Genomic DNA, 18,797 nt, shown 5'->3' on the forward strand with positions numbered 1-18,797 from the left:
GGAAATCACCTGACCACAGCAGTTTGCCCCTTATCAGGATATACTCCAAACAGTAACTATAAGAAGCACTTTAAATGTGTTCTAGAGCTACCTTGATGATAATTGAGGTAAATAAAAACAGAAAGGTCATGTTAAAATGAGTAAAGGCGATTTTATTTAAAGTCTATTTAAGGTTCCTGACCAGGCCTTTGCAGAATCTTGGGACGCCTATAAATGGGCAGTATTTTCTAATGCAGAGCTGGCACCACCACCATTGCGCTCTGCTCAGGGTCTCTGTAGTCAGCTGTTCTACATGTTGGTTCAATGATCGTTGCACTGCGTCGGATTTCATTTCCCACAGTGGTGATTTGGCGCTGCAGCAGGCCGCGGCGCTGCGTGAGTAATCGTAGCACAGAAAGTATTGCGTGGTTTAATTGGTCTCGCAGAGCTCCCGAACGTTAATTCCTAGAAATGCTTGGTACAAGTGGATTCCGGCCATCTCGGCCAGAGCCTATCTATCAATCTTGTCCTGTGTTTTATTATGCATTCCTTCCACATCGATCGATGCCGGAGACCGGGGACGAGCCAGACTTTAGTTCCCCAGTGCATAGGTTCTAAAATGTAAGCGCCCTCAAAGAAGTGCTGGCTCGCAGAATTGTCGGCAGTCCCTGGTCGTCGGTGAGCGGACGAGCGGAAGACACATTTACTCATAGCGCATTGCTGCGTCATACCTGCCCTTTCTATCGATTATACCTTATAGGCCATCGCCATGCCTTGAATGAAAGGGTTAGGCAACGACATCGTTTCTGTCAATCCTACTCAGTGCTTGGCAGTGCTTAATTTGTGCTTGTTGTTTCCGGTCCTGGCACCGGCACTTATTTTTGAGGGCCGGCAGTGCTTTAAATGGGCCGGTACTGTCCGGTACTGAGTACCGGCACTTTTTTATTTTGAGAGGGAGAGTACCGGCACATCTCAAGAAAAACGTAATACTTTCAATTGGAGAGTACCGGCACTTTTTAGAAACAAGCAGGTACTCTGATACAGAGTACCGGCACTTTATTTTTTCCATTTCAAGCACTGAGGGCCGGGGCTTATTCTTCTGCCTCAAGCATTTGCTGCGATCAAAAGAGAAATATGGGAAAGACGGAGGAAGGCAAAAACGAAAAAACGTCGCGAAAGCTGCCAGAGTGAGCTGAAGGGGCAGGGAGTGGCTTTATATGGATTGAAGAGGCCCGGAGTGGCTTTATATGGATGGAAGAGGCCCGAAGTGGCTTCAGGTTTACCCTGCCTCAGTATTCCGTGCTCGCAGATTTAAATGCAGTAGCCGCGTGTTTAGGAGAGGGCTTTGGGCACCGGCACGTTTTTATTTACAAATTAAGCACTGGTGCTTGGGCCAGGCACCGACTACTTGTTTAGAACATACTCTGGTAAGAATGCCTTGCCTGGAGACCAGATTGAGGCTACTAGCGGTTGCAGACTTGTTTTGCAATGTATGAAATGTTGTGACGTTCTTTCATTTTTTTTACTCGTGCTTTCTCCTCAAAAGGTAAACGTGCAGAAAACATTTCTTAAAATTTTGCAATTCTGTAGTTGAAAGCTTTGCAGCAGGGTAAACTTTTAAAGAAATGTTACACATACGTTCCAGCTTTGCGTGTTTAAATAGAATGACAATTTTTTCGAAATGCACAAAAAAGTTGTGCAAAAGCAAATTGGAAAGCTTGACAGCCTTCAAGAAAGGAAACGCGTTGAACTACACTTAACATTGTTGGCAGAAATACACTTTGCATCTCCCTAGAAAATGGTGTCGCTTTTCATTGATATTGTGCAGTGGTAATTTGTGTTTTTGTTTCGAGAACAAATTAGCCAAAAAATATTTTAATGAGATTTAAGGATTCCTGACGAGATCATAAAACTAATAACAAAACTGCTATTAGCATCTGCTCCTTAATGATGCGATCAAAACCGCACGTGCCTAATGCAGCAATGCATTAAGGCAGCTCAGTGTGCGGCCTGTCAGTGCAGCCTCTGAGCAGCAAAGAGGTTAGTGTGGAGGACACGGTACAATGGAGAGAAGCAGTGATCCCTCGGTTCTGTGCACGTTCAAGTCTCCAGGCGCAGATGTGCAGCACATGTCTCTACTGTTCTAGATTAGGCGCTCTGTTTGAGAGGGAGTATTTCTGCATAGTTTAATAGGGATCCTTCTGTTTTTGGAACAGACTGCATGTGACCTAGAGAAGCTGCAATCTCTCCGCGGTGTCACCGATGCGTATTATAACCTAGAACCCTGTGATCGGTGATGACAGTACCATGCAGAGCACAAACAACATTCATGCACTTGTGGTGGGGCTGCAGATGTGAATCCAGGAGTGTCTCAATACTACTTTCATTGGTTTAAGGAAACAGCCATGTTTTCTCAATGTCTGACTGCTAAAAGATTTTTCTGAAAAGATATTTGAAGGAGACCATAATGGAAAGCATTATTCGGATGGTAGTAGCTGCTGAGACAGTCCTTGCTACTGTTGAATAATGTATGCATCTATGTACACAAAGGCAGCATAACATCTAGAGCCCAGGCCTGTGTGCAAGATGAGCACATGTTCATGTCTTTTATTCAGGTGGAGATGGAAGGCTGGAGCTTGATGTTTCAGTACCAGATTGTCCTGTTCAGTTATTCAAGCATGAGGCAGCCCACGGTATGAGTAGAACGGATGTTGCCAGCACAAGAGATGCACGTATCTTGGAGCCACGGTGTTGAATGTGAGGACAAACGGGAGTGAAGTTAGCGCCATTAGCACAAATTCCTTTGTGGCAGCCAATGGGACTGATTGACTGATCAATTGATCCTGGTGATGTTAAATGCCAAGGCATCCATCTCAAGGGGGTGCCCTAATCTTATAACGAAACTTAATTTAAAACTCTGGTCAGTGCCTAGAAGTCACTTACATCTAAGGCACTATGCCAAAGCACGTAACCTGGGAGACCAGGTGATCATCACAGAGCCTTACACAAGAGGATGAACTGTTGAGGAACTTGGCTTGATCACATAGTTTTCCCATTAAAAAAATGTTTGTTAAAATCTTCGTGGACACGAAATATCATGCATTATCTTCTGAAAAGTGACTTAATGGAAGCTCTCTTTCACAACTAAGGGAGAGCGGAAAAATAACATGCAGTCTGTTATCAGTGTTTAATTTGTGCCAATGATTGCAGTTGTTGGACACTAGCACTCATTTTTGGGGTCCAGCAGTCATTTCTATCAGACTTTGACACAGACCAAGAGAGAACGATAGAAAAGGTAAAAAAAAGGAAAAACAGAAAGATGGGAAAATAATGACAAAATGAGAAAGTAGGGATAAAAAAGAATAAGCAAGAGCGAGATAAAGAGACAGGAAGTGTAGGATAGTGCAAAAAGAGACATGGTGGGATCAAGGCCAGGTCTCCTTGATTTTTCAACAACATTGGAATTGTGCAGAGCCAGTGGTGGGTTTCTACAAAGTAATTTGAGCACCTCCACTTGTTTTAAATCAATCAATCAATATACAAATACATATGAACCAGTTTACATATTATGGCATTGACTTGTTGGTGCAACACAAAATCTCCTCATGGTCCTCTTGAGTTCATACGAGGGTCACCCCTCGGGATCACCCCGCCATGTGGATGATGGTTATCAATGGAATGGTGCCTCCAGGGGTATGTTATTAAACCCAAGCAACAAGCTGGGCCTTATTGGTGCTGAATGGCAGTTTTGAAACCATTGGGCAGCATCAAATATAACACGTGGATCATCATACATAGTGCAGGTTTCTTGAAATCTCTTAGTCGGGTGTCAGTGCTCTGGAAGAATGCTCTAAAGCTGGCATCTTCTGGTGGGTCTAGATCAATTATCTATAAGTCACAACCAACTTTCTGATTTATAAAATGGTGTTGATGCTTTTACAGCACTATCAAACATTCATTACATTCAGACTTTCACTGTGCAGAGGAGAATACCAAGGGCTTACCAGAGACCACTTGTGTTCGGAAAGAGTTGAAGCACTCAATGCACTCTCCTTCAGTGCACGGTTAGGCTTTGTGCTCAGACCATTGCTTAGTACCCTTGCCACCTGGTTCATTTCGGCACTTCCCACTCATCTAGACCTGGAGGGGTTTTCTGCAAGCCAGGCGGACCATGGCGTGCAAAGAGCGGTACATCAGAATTATGCTAGGTGTGCATCATGTCAAACTTAGATTTCTGTTTCATTGTTGAACGAATGCCATGAGCTCCAGGAAAGAGACAAAAGCAAACCTTAAAAATAGCCCTTTCTAAGACTGTGGTCTGTCCTTTGCAGAAAGTCTCAGTACAAGACATTTTCCTGTGCTATCAATTCCTGCTTAAATTATATATAAAGGACACTTCGTGACAGAAAGATGCATTGCAGTACATTTCGTTCCCTGACTTTTTTGCAATGATCTTCGACCCTTGCTACTATTTCGTCCTAATTTTTGTTTCATGCCGATTGGACAGTTTTCTTTTTGGATTCCTGTTGCAGCGTAGCCTGGCTATTTTCTAATTGCTGTCAGTAAGAGCTTGTTATCTTGCATACGTCTCCAGTCCTTTCTTCATCTTCAATCAAGAACTACAAGATCACAAACTGAACAAAGGAGCTTTCACCCTTGGTGGGGTTTCCTCCTTAAATGTGGCTCTCTAAAGGAAACACTTGTCACCTTTCATGCATATTATTCTGAGCACAGTGGCACCATGACTACTCTAAAATTGTAGACCATCTTACCTCTGTCTTCGACCTCTGCAGGGCCATATCAAGGAGACGTTTGAAACCTTGCCACAGGGCCTACATAATGGGTAGATGGCTATTATGTTTTTATAATGTTAACATCGGGGGCCTGGTGACGTGCCAAAATAATGCGTTTGCCCAAGCAGTTTTAGTTTTATGTACTCTTTCGGCATATGACCTTTCACTAACGAAAAAGTTAGAAGAGTGCTACAAAAAAGTAGAAAAAGTAGAGTAACATAATACAAGTAAAGCAAATGTTGACAGATAATTATCATCTGAGTAGAAAAGAGTAAAGCATAGGAGTGAATTGTTCAAGGGGTCTCAGACAACAGAAGCAACTGTTTGCCACTGAGCATATTTACAGTTCTTTCAGTTTGTTTCCGCAGTCACTAGGCTTCCCTGACAGAAGTTTGTAAATGTTACTAACAGGAGATATATATATCCCGTGTAGATTTCAGGTAGAACATTTTGTTTTGGCTTCTCCTTAGCTGACAATCCATGATCCACACGAATTAAAGCAAATTTGCGAATATGTGCTGTTACTTCCCCAAGGTTATACAATTTATTTGAAAAGCAGGTTTAGGAAACTACCAAACATGAAATAATATTATACAAGTAGCACTTATTCATGCTAATGTGGGCGTATTGCATGTGCATATCTGACGTTCAGTGTTCAAAACCCTACTGGACTTGACGAATGAGTGAGAACTGGCGAAACAGATTGAGAGGTTGCCAGCATACTTGGAAGGAGTCAATTTTACCCTCTTCATCTTGGTATATAGTTGCACATATATGCACATTTACAAAAGAAGACCTAATAAAGAACACCATACACATTTATAAAGATGGGGTAGCACCTTTGCCTTAGGCCAAGAGCATTTATTGTAGCTGCTGTGTGGAGATGTGTCAGTGGGGTAGCAGCTAACATTGTGAGTTCAACAAAACATACATTTATGGCACATAGGAATTACAAAGTCCATTCAGATAACACATCTTGCCACTGCCTACTTTTTTTAGACCATTCTTGGAGCTAATGGCATGCACCAAGCAGAGCTCATTTTCTTTTCTGTGCAAAATGATTGCTTTTTTTCACCAGATAATGAGCTGTTCAAACTTTGCTACTGCGAATTGCCTAAGATGTACTATGTGTCCCTATTTTTGCATAAAATTTAATTTTTTTTAGCCAAGCTACAGATTTAAAAAACCGTTTGTTAAAAAGTTGTAGGCTGAAAATTCATCATTCAGATGTGGATATGCAACTCATTTACAAATTAAAAATAAAAAGACTACTGTAACTTCCTCTGTTACAGTTTTAATTAATGAAGATAGTAGCCGTTCTTCAGCATTCGGGTAATGGACCGTATGATGAATTCTGATATGTTAGGGAAACACTTTAAAAATGTAATATTTGGCTAAAAAGCCCCCTTCACTTAGTATGATCAGTGCAAAGTATGCCGCCACCCCTGCAGACTTTGCATGCCACATAATCTAGAAGCAAGCTATATATTGTGCATATATTGTGCATGTCTGTGAGTGTTAGTATAGTGGGCACCTAACTTAGGGTAACACTGGAATGTGAAGTGATATGATGAATTTTGCATTTCTGCAGTTTGTGTGGCCCCATTTAACTTTTGGTATGCAGGTGCTGTTTATGGTTCTGAGTAGCCATTGACCATGGTCAGAGTGGTTTGCTCACATTGTATTTGACTCTCTGTGGTTATGTTTTGTATTGTGTAAAGATCACTTATATGGGAGTCTACTGCTGGGCAGTGACTGTATACAATCTGTGATGGATCTATGAAAACATTATCTCTGTGGATGAACAATTGTCCAGTCCTGGCCAGGTGTAGCTTTCAGTTTGGAGACATCTATGTCAATACCATGGGTTTGATTAAAGGCTGTGCATGCATGAGTGTGGTGTATGTAAGTTAACTACTTTTAGGAAGTTGATATTTGGTCCCCACCACTGAGGCTAGACTTCTGTATCTCCAGCATTGTCTTCAATACCACGGTAGCTTAAGCCTACACCATCTCCACCACAAAGCAGTACACGAAGATTCAAAGCTGCACATCTTGCAAGCCACGAAGAGTGTATTCTCTCTGTTGATGAAGTAGCTGGATTTTCAATTCTGTTCTTGTGGTTGCACTGCCATCTAAATTATGCACAGAGGTCTTGGACATTCTGTGACAGACCAGCAGTGGAGCGGGTAACACATGCCTGTCCTCAGTGACACAAAAGCTAGTAAAAGTGGAGGTGGCATGCAATCCAGCACTTACAAAATGAGCATCTCTACACCAGTAGTATCTACTCATTTGCCTTCCCACTGCATAACCCAGCTAATCAGAAGACAGAATTGCCGAAGAGAGAGGCCAAGCCTCAGAGTTCCATATAAGATCCAGCACTTATGGTTTTCAGATGACTTTGAAGGGACGAAATAAGGAAAGTGCAGAGTGAGATCAGGGGCTTAGTGAGAAGGTTAGTCAACAGAAGGGAGTAGGCCCTACCCTTGTGAATGCTCTCGCACTAGGGAGCCCTCATCTGGAGCATCATATTCTGGTATTGAAGTCACATATCTACAATACTAAAACAACTTTAGAGACATTGGAAAACAGGGCATAACAATGGGGAATAGTTTAAAGGAGAACCTGGACAAGAAGAGGCTCAGGAATGTAAATACGTATACACTGAGGGATTGGTTGATATGATATATGCTGTGAAATTCTTTGCGGACGTAAATAAATCAAGACATTCCATCTAGCATAGCAGGAGTGTGAAATGATAAATGTGGATTTGGGATTCAAGGGTAACATTATGATATCTAGTTTCCCAATAGGATAGGGAATACATGAAAGAAGACATTGTACGAGCAACAGTAGAGAACAGCAGCTGCAAGGAAGAGCCCAACGCAAGACCAGGGAGATGTTTTGCATCAAGAGAAGGCATGAGAACGAATGTACTAAATTGACCAGCAGTCCCAATGTGTCGCCCCAATAGTTCTGGATTAGGCATGGAGGAATTGGCCACTTGATGGGGAATGAAGGGGCACAACAGTCTTGTGCTATTTCTGAACTAACATTTCTCATGTAGATTATTCCTTCTCAGCCCCCACACCCCAACCCCACGAGGCACAATTTGTTCGACGCTAACCAATGAATCATGAAAGACGTTTCGTCTGTTGGAGCTAATTGTGCGTGGAAGCGCTCATTAATTACTTGCCGGTCTGAGTTTCAGTGCCCTGAGAGGCCCGTGTGAGTAACTGTGTTTTTCCTCTCTCTATTTTGCAGATCGCGGCCCTGGAGCGGCAGATCTTCGACTTTTTGGGATACCAGTGGGCACCCATTCTGGCCAACTTCCTACACATCATGGCGGTCATCCTGGGAATCTTTGGGACTGTGCAGTACAGATCGAGATACCTCATAATGGTAAGTGAAGTGGGGGTCCTCCGACTTCCTGTGGATGTTAGGGCAGGCCACAACTCTCTGAACAAGCAGCAGTGTCCAGGGTATTGTGAAATGTGGGTGACATCTACAGCCTGTCCTAACATCCTCGGGGTGCACATACCGCAAAACCTCTGTTGTTTTCTACTTCTTGATCGGGGAGGAATTAGTGTATTTCATGACGTCAGAATAGTGAGAAGTATATATGGTACTTGCCAGGCATGACAATGACAGGCCCCAGCAGACATTTAGATGCGCCAGCCTGTTAAGAAGGCTCCTGCTTTTCCTATCAGAAGTAGATTGTTACAGTCTCTGCTACAATAGTTAAAGAGGCTTGGTGCATACGTTCCCAGCTCAGCCTATACACACGATCTGGGTCACTGACATTCTGACTGCTAGTGACACACAGAACACCCTGACCACTAACAGCAGGTAAGACAGAAGAGCGGGAAACAAAGACTCACAGAAAGATAAGAAACTTCTCACCCTCCTCCTCACAGTTATACAGAAGAACAAGTCAGTACACCCTTCCTCCTTGCAAATACACAGGATGGCTCCGCTCTACACACCTCCCCATTACACACCGAGGAGGACGAGGCCAAACACACCTCCCTGCTTACAGACACTCAACACAGAGGAGGGCCAAACATGGCGCACTACCTGCTTACAGACACTGGTAGATCAGAGAACACGCACCACTTCCATAAAGACAAACAAGAGTACCAGAGACTGCATATCACCTCATTGGACACATAGTGGGACCACAGTCTGCAAATGCCTCTCCTTACATCCCGTGCACTCTACACTATTCCACTGTAGGTTTCAAGCAATGGGTTTTTTCCTATAGAAAAGTTGAGCGTTTTACACCCATTGGTGGGCAATAATTATCAATACTTTGTAAAATGTACCTTTCTTAGATATGCATCGGAGTAATGAATTACGAAAGCATTCATGTAATCTGCATTGGTTAGTTTCCAAAGCAATGTCTGCAAACGTGGTTTGTATTTCATGTCAGAGTCTGCCTGGAAGGGTCTGGTTGCGAGGTCAGCATGGGCTCCATGAATGGGCCAGAGAAAGGCATGGTCTTCCTTATCCCTACACCTGTCCTTAAATGAACACTAAAAGCATACTGATACAGCAAGAGCTACAGGCCACTGGACCGAAAGGTGAACAGGTAGACTTTAATTTATTTGTAGTGGTAAAATATAAAATGTTGCCTGGTATTCATGGACACCAATAAAGCGCTACCCTGCAAAACCAAACCAATCATTGTTGATTAAGGCTGCAGGGTAGTAAATTTTGGTAAAACTGTGTTATGCCAATAACTACTGTAAACATAAACAGTTTTTCTTTTACAAATGGACTCAGGTAAACTACTCAGACTACCTTTCAAGAAAATAATCCTCCTTCAGGGACAGTTTTCTCAAGGCACACTGGCCAGGCTAGGAAGAGTTTGTGACTGCCTTGTGCTGCTTTAATACTTGTACAGAAAAAATGCATACAATAATTGCTTACCGAGTTCTGTTATGGAAGAAACTCCGAGTCACCCGTTTTCTTTGTGTTTGGATATGCCACTGATGAGCTGCTAAATCCGTAGGCCCTAGGGGAGATGGCTCAGTGATCCGCCTGCACTTCTCACCTAGGGGTTCCCCCTTCCGTCAGACCTCTATTCTTCTCGGTAGATTACAGCTCAGTGAAGACCTGAAGAAAAGATCAAGAACATCATTAAATATGAAATACTTCCTTTTTGCAGTGTTTTACAATTTTTAATATTTATTATATACCCCCTCCCCAAAAAAAATGTTGTCACTTTTTTCAATTCACGTTTCATCAAACTATTTTTTTTATTCTCACATAATGCGATTCCGAGGATCTCCCCTACCTAAGCAAGCCCTGGAGTGAAGGTTGAAGTATCAAGAGGCTGCTCACCCTCTTTTCATGTATAGCCCATTCTCGGGCACAAATTACTACCAGCTAAATATTTGTTGTTGTGAAAATCCTACTTCAAATATCAGAGCAAGCTCGATTTGTGCACAACTTAGTATCCTGTTTCAGGCACAAACACCCATTTTGCACCAAAAGCAGGATAACACCGCACTTAGAATGAGAACTATGGTGTGTGAAATAAAAGCTCTCGTTTATTAGAGAGAGGGGAGCAAGACTTTTCGACTTGGGAATCATGATCCCGTTGTCTGCACTGGCGCCGGTGCAAATGGGGTCTGTGTGTTTCTGTTTTGTGGCTTTGTATCTCCAAGTTAGTCCACGGGCTGCAGACAGCCGAGCTTGGAAACACAGGGCAGTAAATTCCTCCTCATGTTTTTTATTGCACATTTTTTTCTAATCCATAGAGCCTTCTGTAGAGGACCTCACTTGAATTTCTATCTTTGTTTACCAGCAGCGGTAAATATAGATCCTATATGGACATGATACAGTTGACACTCTCATAAGTCTTTGTGACACACAATGCCCAGCTAACTTCTTGATTGTTTTTCCAATGTAGGCGTAACTCCATCTTCAACCGTAATTTAGCAGTTGACTTTTCCTCCCTTTCTCTGATTTTTGACGAATCATGTTCTGCTTTTTTTGACAGTCAACGTATACTATATCGACTTAATTAATTATACCCTGACTGTGTGCCTCATTTTTAGGTCGAAGACTACCAGACAGCTCAGCTATCTAATTTGCTTATGACGTCTTGTGGGTATTATGAAAGCTTCCCTGGAAACGCATCCCACCCATTGCTTACCATTTGGTTTGTGTTTAGTTAATCACATTTGCTTGCTTTCTATTTGCTTGCTTTATTTGCTTTAGGCTGTCCAGCTTGAGTTCGTCCCTCTTTGAGCATCTCTTGTTTACTCTGTCCTTCCCAGTACTTCTTTCTGTAAACAGGCGTTTAAATCTTGTTCTTATCTTGTCACATTTGCTGTGCATTCAAAGGCAGGGGCCAAATGTCAGTCTCTGCTTTCCAAGGAGCTTGGTGTTTACTTTTCTTTCTCTGAATTGACAGTGAGAGAATGTGTGTGACAATCCTGGGTACCCATGCAAGAGGAGAGGCTGTACAATGTTATTTTTTCTAGCACAAAAGTGTACCGTGCTGATATTTCAGAATATATCAGAATTAGCAAAATACAAATGAATCAAATTTTTGGTAATTCTGAAGTTTGATGGAAAAAAATATTTGGATACCATCAAAACTTCTGTATACTAAGTGATGACATTTCCATACATTATCGTTTGTGCGCTGTACAGTTTTATCTGTGAAAATGTAATGGTCATTTCAGTTGAAAATGTGTTGTCTGTAATGGCATTGCGGTACTACAGAATGCATTCTCAACACCACTCTATTCTACTTTACACCACTCCACTCTACAGCACTCTACTCCACTCTATGCCCTTCCATCTACACCACACCAATTCTACGAAAGGCCACTCTACAAAATGCCACTCCACTTTACACCCCAGTCTACCCAGTCCACACCAGTTTACCCCAATATAATCTACCACACACTCCTTACGTGACATGGCAGTGCCTACTTATACAGTAGTTCCATCCCAAACTGGCAGACCTGTCCTCTGGTCAGTGGGTGGACTGCTACTTACCGCATGATTGCTGTCACTCAGTAACAGCACTGGCAAAGCACAAAATGATAGGGCCACATGCGGAATGTGAGGAGGGATCCCTGTGAATCCCACATCTCACGATATTCACTGGCCTTGAGCTGACTACGGATCCCAGAAGGGCGCAGGCCCACCATGCCGCATGAACTGTATGTGCCTTCTTTACACTCTTTGGTGACAAACCAGGTTCCCTGGCTGCTCTGTGTGGCAGTGCTCTACATCCCTGGTTTTAGGATATGAGGTGCCAGAAGGATCAAGCCCTTAAGGCACTTAAGGCACCCTCATGGAGCTTGCAGGAAAGCTGCCTGAGAAGCGGTGTTTCAGTTTTGCAGACTGCAGGTGTCTGGTCAGAACATTCCATTATCTCTCAAAGGAGTGCGAGTGGTAGTGTTTACTGCCACATATCAGTTAGAAGGTAAAAATAGTTAAAGAAACTCAGATATGTAGCTCCTACCCATCTACCATCTTGAATCGTATCAAAGTCATCCCTTGTCATCAATATGTTTCAGCTATCTGGAAGAACTTTTTAATGATCTTACCAATAGCCATGTAGGTGTTCACACTAAGAAGCTATGGTCATCCAAGTTTACATTCTTTAATATACAAATTACACATCACACAACACTTCCAGCCTAGAGTTCATGCCGTGCCAGAGAAATATAAAGTTGACACCAAGATAAAAGATCAGTCACATGGGTGCACTGCTCTTCAGGTAGCCTACAAAGAAAGAGTTGTGATAATTTATCTGAGTACCTTCTTATAATGCAAAATAAATAAGATCAACTACAATGTTTCTTTTACCTCCAATATATGTAAGGTTTTGGATAATATTCTAATGATGTCATCAGTCATGATGCATAAGTCAGTATTGTTCAAGTTAGAACTGTGATAACCCACTGTTGTCGCTCATATTAATCTGATTGCCCATCGCCCCATAACACCCCTTTACTGGCGTATTACAATGGATCTTCATGTTGATCCCCTTCACTGAGAAGCAAAACCGTAGTGTAACCCATCAAGATCTCAACCTTAGGTATTTCCAGGGGTACAGCTGAGTTTCCTGTAACATAAAAGTTTGAACACACACTCTAGCTACATGTGTGCAGACCACCACTCTTTTTAAAGGCAGGAAGACATTTACTTTCCAGCCACATATCATAAGTGGCGCCACTGACGCTATAAATCAATGTTAGATAACATTAGAGGAACCTTAAAAAGAAAATTAATCATACTGTGCACCCTTAAACATATTTTTTCCTAATTACATATTCTTAAGAAAGATTTCTGACTCTCGCCAATCATCATCAATGAACATTCTCGGGTCTCAGATCACGGGCTGCCTCTCCAGTCTTTGAACCCCCGCAGGGCATTGAAGCTCCTTCTCTCAACCATCTGCACATTTTGTCTATTCTGATGTTTGCGAAGTGCGCTCCTGAGCACATGCGGTTGTTTATCAGTGAAAAGAGGCTGGAGCCCCAACTCTGTGTGCAGCCGAGAACACAAGAACAGAGTCTAGACTGGGCCCTAGTCTGGGTGCAAAGGAGAAACTCTGCGATACTTCACCCTCCTGGGCACTGCCCAGACATTAGATAGTGAATAATGAGTCGGAACCTTTTTATGCAATCCAACAGCATGCTAGGCCCAGGCAGCTAAATGTCTACCATGAACCACCTCAGGTCTGACGGTTTCACTTGCTTTCTTGGCATGGCTGCACAAAATAGCTGATCGACAAGTCACTGGACGCACCGATGGACGGTTGGCAGGCAAAACACAGGAGGAAGCTGTAAATCCAGGAGCTTAGTTACCCAATGTCTTCACTCAGTGCACATGGGAACTGGGACTTGGTGATTTGATAGTGGGACCATTTTACCACCCTTACAAGTCTATGGTGCCCTTAGATGACAGCCATGTAGCAAAACTAGCTTTAGTTATAATTATCACCGCTGCACTATACCACTTTTGGCACTTGAGTAAGACATCTCTAGCACCCAACTTATTTACCTTGGTACAGATTGCTCATTCTGGAATTTCCAGTCCCTAAAATCAAGATCTCTGTTACTGCACGCTGGAAAACCAGGCACGGGGGCATCGAGACAGACATGATCGGGGGCAGAGCAGAATTCCACATAGGAATTCTGCTGTGCCCAAGTTGTAATTAGATCATGTATCCTGTGCCTAAGGCCTGTAGCCCCAAGTGCCTTTGTAAGAGACTTAGCCAGCTCTCTGAAGTTCACCAGCTGCGCTCGTCTTCATGACACTATTAAAGATCCCACAGTTAAATTTCCATTCCGGATGGCTTTTCATACTTAGTGGTGGTGAAGTGGAACAGCCTGCAACTTTTGTTACATCTTCTAGCAAAGCACCTGAGGTCCCATAAGCAATTTAAAACCTACCCTTTTCTGTACTACTAAACTGTCTTACAAAGAGGATATCTTTGGCTGCTGTAAGAGTAAGTACTGGACTACACCCTACAGAGGTGTCTGTAAGAAGATTTCAGTTAGCTGACAAGCGTTGTGAGGTGTGTGCCACTCCAAAACTAAGGTCTCCCAGCCACAGTACAGAAGGAAAAGCTAACAACAGAGGTCTGCATTGGCTGGGGCTCGGTGGAAGAGGATTCACCTTCATCATGGTTGCTGAACCTGCTATGCCCCTGTCCCACCCATGCTGCAGACTTATGTAAGCCCCTATGTGCCTCCAGAAACCACAGCCACGATCATCCTCTCATTGGCGTAACAAAACTTGAGCCCAACCTGCAAAGTACCTGAAGGGAACCCCCTTCCCCTGCGGACCCCGCCGGTGCACAGCGTACTGTGCTGAGGGGGCCCCCTGGAGCTTGGAGGCCCCCACCCGTACCACAGGGGCTGCGGGGGCCTTTGTTATGCCACTGCATCCTCTATCCTGAAGAAGTAAGATAATTCAATGGGCAATGCTGCGCTCACCTGGGAATCAATGACTGCCTAGCAGCCCTGCAAGTGATTCCTCTCTTGTCTCCAGCTTTCTTTTTGCCTTTGGAATTACATGTCCCTGGATCTGTAGGCTCCCCTGGCAAAAAGAAAATCCAACCTCTATTGGAGGTTTGAAACTCAAAGGGCTTTTAAAATAGTGTTTTTACTGGGATTATGTTGAATGGGCAGCACAGTGAACTTTAGTCACCCAATGGTAGCCCTCTGAGCTAGTAAACTCCTGTGGCTCTGCCTCCATCACTGGGCACTAGGCACTTTCCCTGCATGGCCCTTTGTGTTACTGATAGCTTACTAGGCATTCGGGCGAGCATCATCTAGTGTTTATAAGGTGTATCTGTGGATAACCTGGTCTTTGAGGGGTTTCATAGGAAGCAAATCAAAAATCCTAAAATGTACACCCCTTGAACAGGAGCACTGACCTCAAGCACTAACGGCACCCATGCGCCTAATGTCTTCGAAATGTAGCAACCAGTGCAAATCCCAACCCGTGGCTTGAGAAAACTGCATCTAACATAACAACAAAGACTGAAACAGGTATCGAACTGTGTTGGTGAGAACAATACATTGCAAACATTGTTATTTGAAGGATTAATAAGAAACTATTTGTACCTAAAGTGTTGCATCTGTGGATAATGCTAGGAAGCAAAGAGTAGCCACTAAGTAGCAAGATATGTCTTAATACTATTAATTGCACCATAAAACTTTTCAAAGCTACTGAGCATATTACTTATTAACAATAGAAATGTTTTCAATTGCAAAAGGATAACACTGCTTGGCCACTATATTTATTTTAAGTAATACATGTGCTGCCTGAGGTAGTCATTCCATCCCGCATCATCATTCTAGTGTTAGCTTGACTGTTCACTTCGCTACCAGAGACAATGTCCAAGGAGGAGATGCTTGGTGGTTCAGTGAGCTAGTATTAGTATCTGGATCCGTTGTCTCCAAGGACAGTGGCAATGCATGTCTCAACGCTGTAAACTTCCCTTGAGTCTTACAGGCCCCCCAGAGAGCTGCCTGTTATTTTCTCTCTTTGTGAAAACCACATTTTGTCTTCCTGTATGTGTCTTGTCTCCCTGTAGCTTCTAGAATTCCTCATATATCACACCATCTTATGTCATTCATCAGCCAGGTCCCTTTTGCCAGTAATTCTTATCTTTTTACCTTTTTTTTACAAAGCTCCTGCTTTCTCTCACCCCTTTCTCCAGACTCCAAATCTTTTGCACTATTACCTGGGTGTATCATCTCTTTACTTTTTCTGAATATTTTCTACATCAATGCCAGGAGCTTACCTTTGGATGTGAGTATGAGTTGAAGTTGCAATTATCCTGCAGTTGTGCAGCATGTCTCTTCACTCCGTGCTCAGCACACGGTTGGGCATCTTGGAGACAGCTGACTCCTTTCACATGTACTAATGAGTGCAGGATGAAAACATGTGTGCTGGCATGAGTCACTCTTTCATGAAGGAATCAAAAAGGAAACACCTTCATAGACTTTAGTTCTAGACATGATTTCTGTATCCGACACTCTACTAAGATGCCACAGTTATGACCATGTAGGACCCTCTTTTGGGATTCAACAGCTCACTCCATTCTCTCAGAATCCCTCAATACTTTCCCTTTTATCTTGTCTCTTCTTATCTCGCCCGCTCTGAGGGATCCCTTTAATGTTGACTGATTACTTGATTATACACATGCAGAGCACATAGTTACCCATGGGTGTAACCCTGTCGTGTCTCAGTATCTCTTATATCTTCCCCTTTTCTCAGAGTTCCCCCCCTCTTATGTTTTTTCCTCAGAATTTCTCTTCACTCACACATTAATGGCTGATTAGACTCTCCCTTTTTAGGTCCTGAAAGAGCAATACGTATAGTGGGATTTGGATCAGACCGTTCCCTTTCCATTTGGTGCCTCTCTCCTCTTCTTCTTCAAATTCTTTATTTGATTGTATTTCACAATCATAAAAGCAAGTGATACATACAAATACCACCAATCAGCAATCATGAAAGATAAAAGGAATATAAAATAAGTCAAACCATACAAGAATTAATACCATATAATAAATTTCACTGCAAAAAGCTAAATTCAGGTATTCTTCTTGAGAACAATATAAAATCAATAAAACAGTATATGTAAAATGGATACTATTAACCTGACTAACAAATGTAAAAGTAGAAAACCTCCCCGGTTTGCCTAATAATGTGATCTGGCCTTAATAACTGCATATAAAAATAAAGCTAATCCATTACAGATCATAATTGATTGAAGGGACGACAGGTAAATAAAAGCTGGGCGACTGTTTAAAATGCATAGAGTTTAAAAGATGGAATTAAAAATAATTTCCTCAAATCAGAATAAAATTTGCAGAAAAAAACTATATGCATTGTACTTTGGTCAGACATTGAATCACAAGGACATTTTTCCAGAGCTAGAGTCCAGTCGTTAGCAAGCGGAAAACTGACGATACGGTGAAAGTTCTCTAGTCTTAAGCGTGTGAGAACATACTGGTGTCTCGAGTTCGATACATATTTTAAATATGTTTCTATGCCATCTACTTGCTGTAGCAGAAGATTCCTCCTTTCACTAGGTTTCTTTACCTCAATGGCCCATCGCGAAGCGGCCAAATAGGTAAGGCAGATATTTTTCAAGTCTTTCCTAGAGATAGTTTCCATTTTATCTGGAGTAGAATATAACTCAGGATGGCCCAGATTTGTGAGAAAGTTCTTTATAAAGGTCAGCCATGGGATATGCAACGAATGAGTTAGTACTTGAGCATCTTCTATAATAGCCCTATTCAGCCTTGCAGAGTCAGAAGTCCATACTTTGTGCCAAAGTAAGATTGGTTGAATGCTTATTAAATCTGTAATGTATGTTACCCCCATTTCTGTATGACACACCAGGGTTGAGGTAGATTTTGGAACACTTAAGATGGACTTTAGAAAATCATTTTCAGCTAGCTGTAGGGCATTGCATTTCCGATATCCCCAAAGACCTGCCCCATACAGTGCAACAGAAACTATTTTTACATTATAGATTGTCATCATGTCTTTGGGGGTGGCCCTACCAACCTTTTTAGATTTTTTTTATAGCCATAATAGTTTTCATAAATAGCAATTTTCTAGACCTCATGGCTTGTGACCAATTGCCTTTATTATCAAACATAATACTTAGATATGAGAAGGTTTCTGTGTCGTCTAGTTTGACACCTTTTCACATGACTTGGGGTTTCTTTACAGATTTTATACCACGCGTCGTTGAAAAAGTTTTACAGTGATTGATTCTAAGGCCTAAGTCTTCCATGTAATTATCAAAGGTTGTTAATAACCGCTGCAAAGCTACTGGAGTACGTGCAATCAAAACAGCGTCATCCGCATACATGAGTGCTGGGATCTTTCGGGGACCAACTTGTGGTAGATCACTACAAGCATTAGATAATACATCCTCTAGTTTATTAATGTATAAACAAACAGTAAGGGAGCTAAAACACAACCTTGACGTACCCCCCGCTTTATAGGAAAGGCTGAGGTACATTCCCCCTGAGACCCATAGCGCACCCTAGCATTAGCTCCAGCGTATAATTCCCTAATGAAATGAACTATTGTAGTATCTACCCCCAAATCCAGTAAGATAGACCAAAGTTTGCTGTGAATCACACAGTCAAATGCTGAGGTGAGGTCGACAAATACAAGATATAAGGCTCCTGACTTAGCCTTCGTATATTTACCAATTATAATATCCAACTTCAGGGCCTGCTCCATAGTCCCTATCCTAACTCTGAAACCATATTACAGTTCAGAAAGGATGTTATTGTCTTCCATCCATTCCCGTAGCCTATTTAAAACAATGCGTCCGGCAATCTTTGCAAGAGTATCAAGTAGTGAAATTGGACGATAACATGCAGGATTTTGGCGGTCTCCTTTTTTAGGGTCGAGCCTGCGTTGCATGCGCTCGCGCATGCGTATCGCAGCGAGACGTTTTTGTATTTAGAAAAGGGCTCGGAGCCCTGTCAACTTCACGTCAGTGTT

The 18,797-nt window shown here is 42.5% G+C and overlaps 1 protein-coding gene across 2 annotated transcripts in view; it reads left to right on the top strand.

Moving 5' to 3' along the window:
• The window catches only part of NKAIN1 (sodium/potassium transporting ATPase interacting 1), a 414,645-nt gene that overhangs the window by 250,011 nt on the left and 145,837 nt on the right, over positions 1–18,797 (top strand). For both annotated transcript variants that reach the window (XM_069224903.1, XM_069224904.1), the window contains exon 2: positions 8,040–8,177. In XM_069224903.1, the coding sequence (XP_069081004.1) occupies positions 8,040–8,177 (138 nt within the window). The remainder of the gene's footprint in view (positions 1–8,039; positions 8,178–18,797) is intronic.

The sequence above is a fragment of the Pleurodeles waltl genome, chromosome 3_1 (assembly GCF_031143425.1).
Source record: "Pleurodeles waltl isolate 20211129_DDA chromosome 3_1, aPleWal1.hap1.20221129, whole genome shotgun sequence".
NCBI classification, from domain to species: domain Eukaryota; kingdom Metazoa; phylum Chordata; class Amphibia; order Caudata; family Salamandridae; genus Pleurodeles; species Pleurodeles waltl.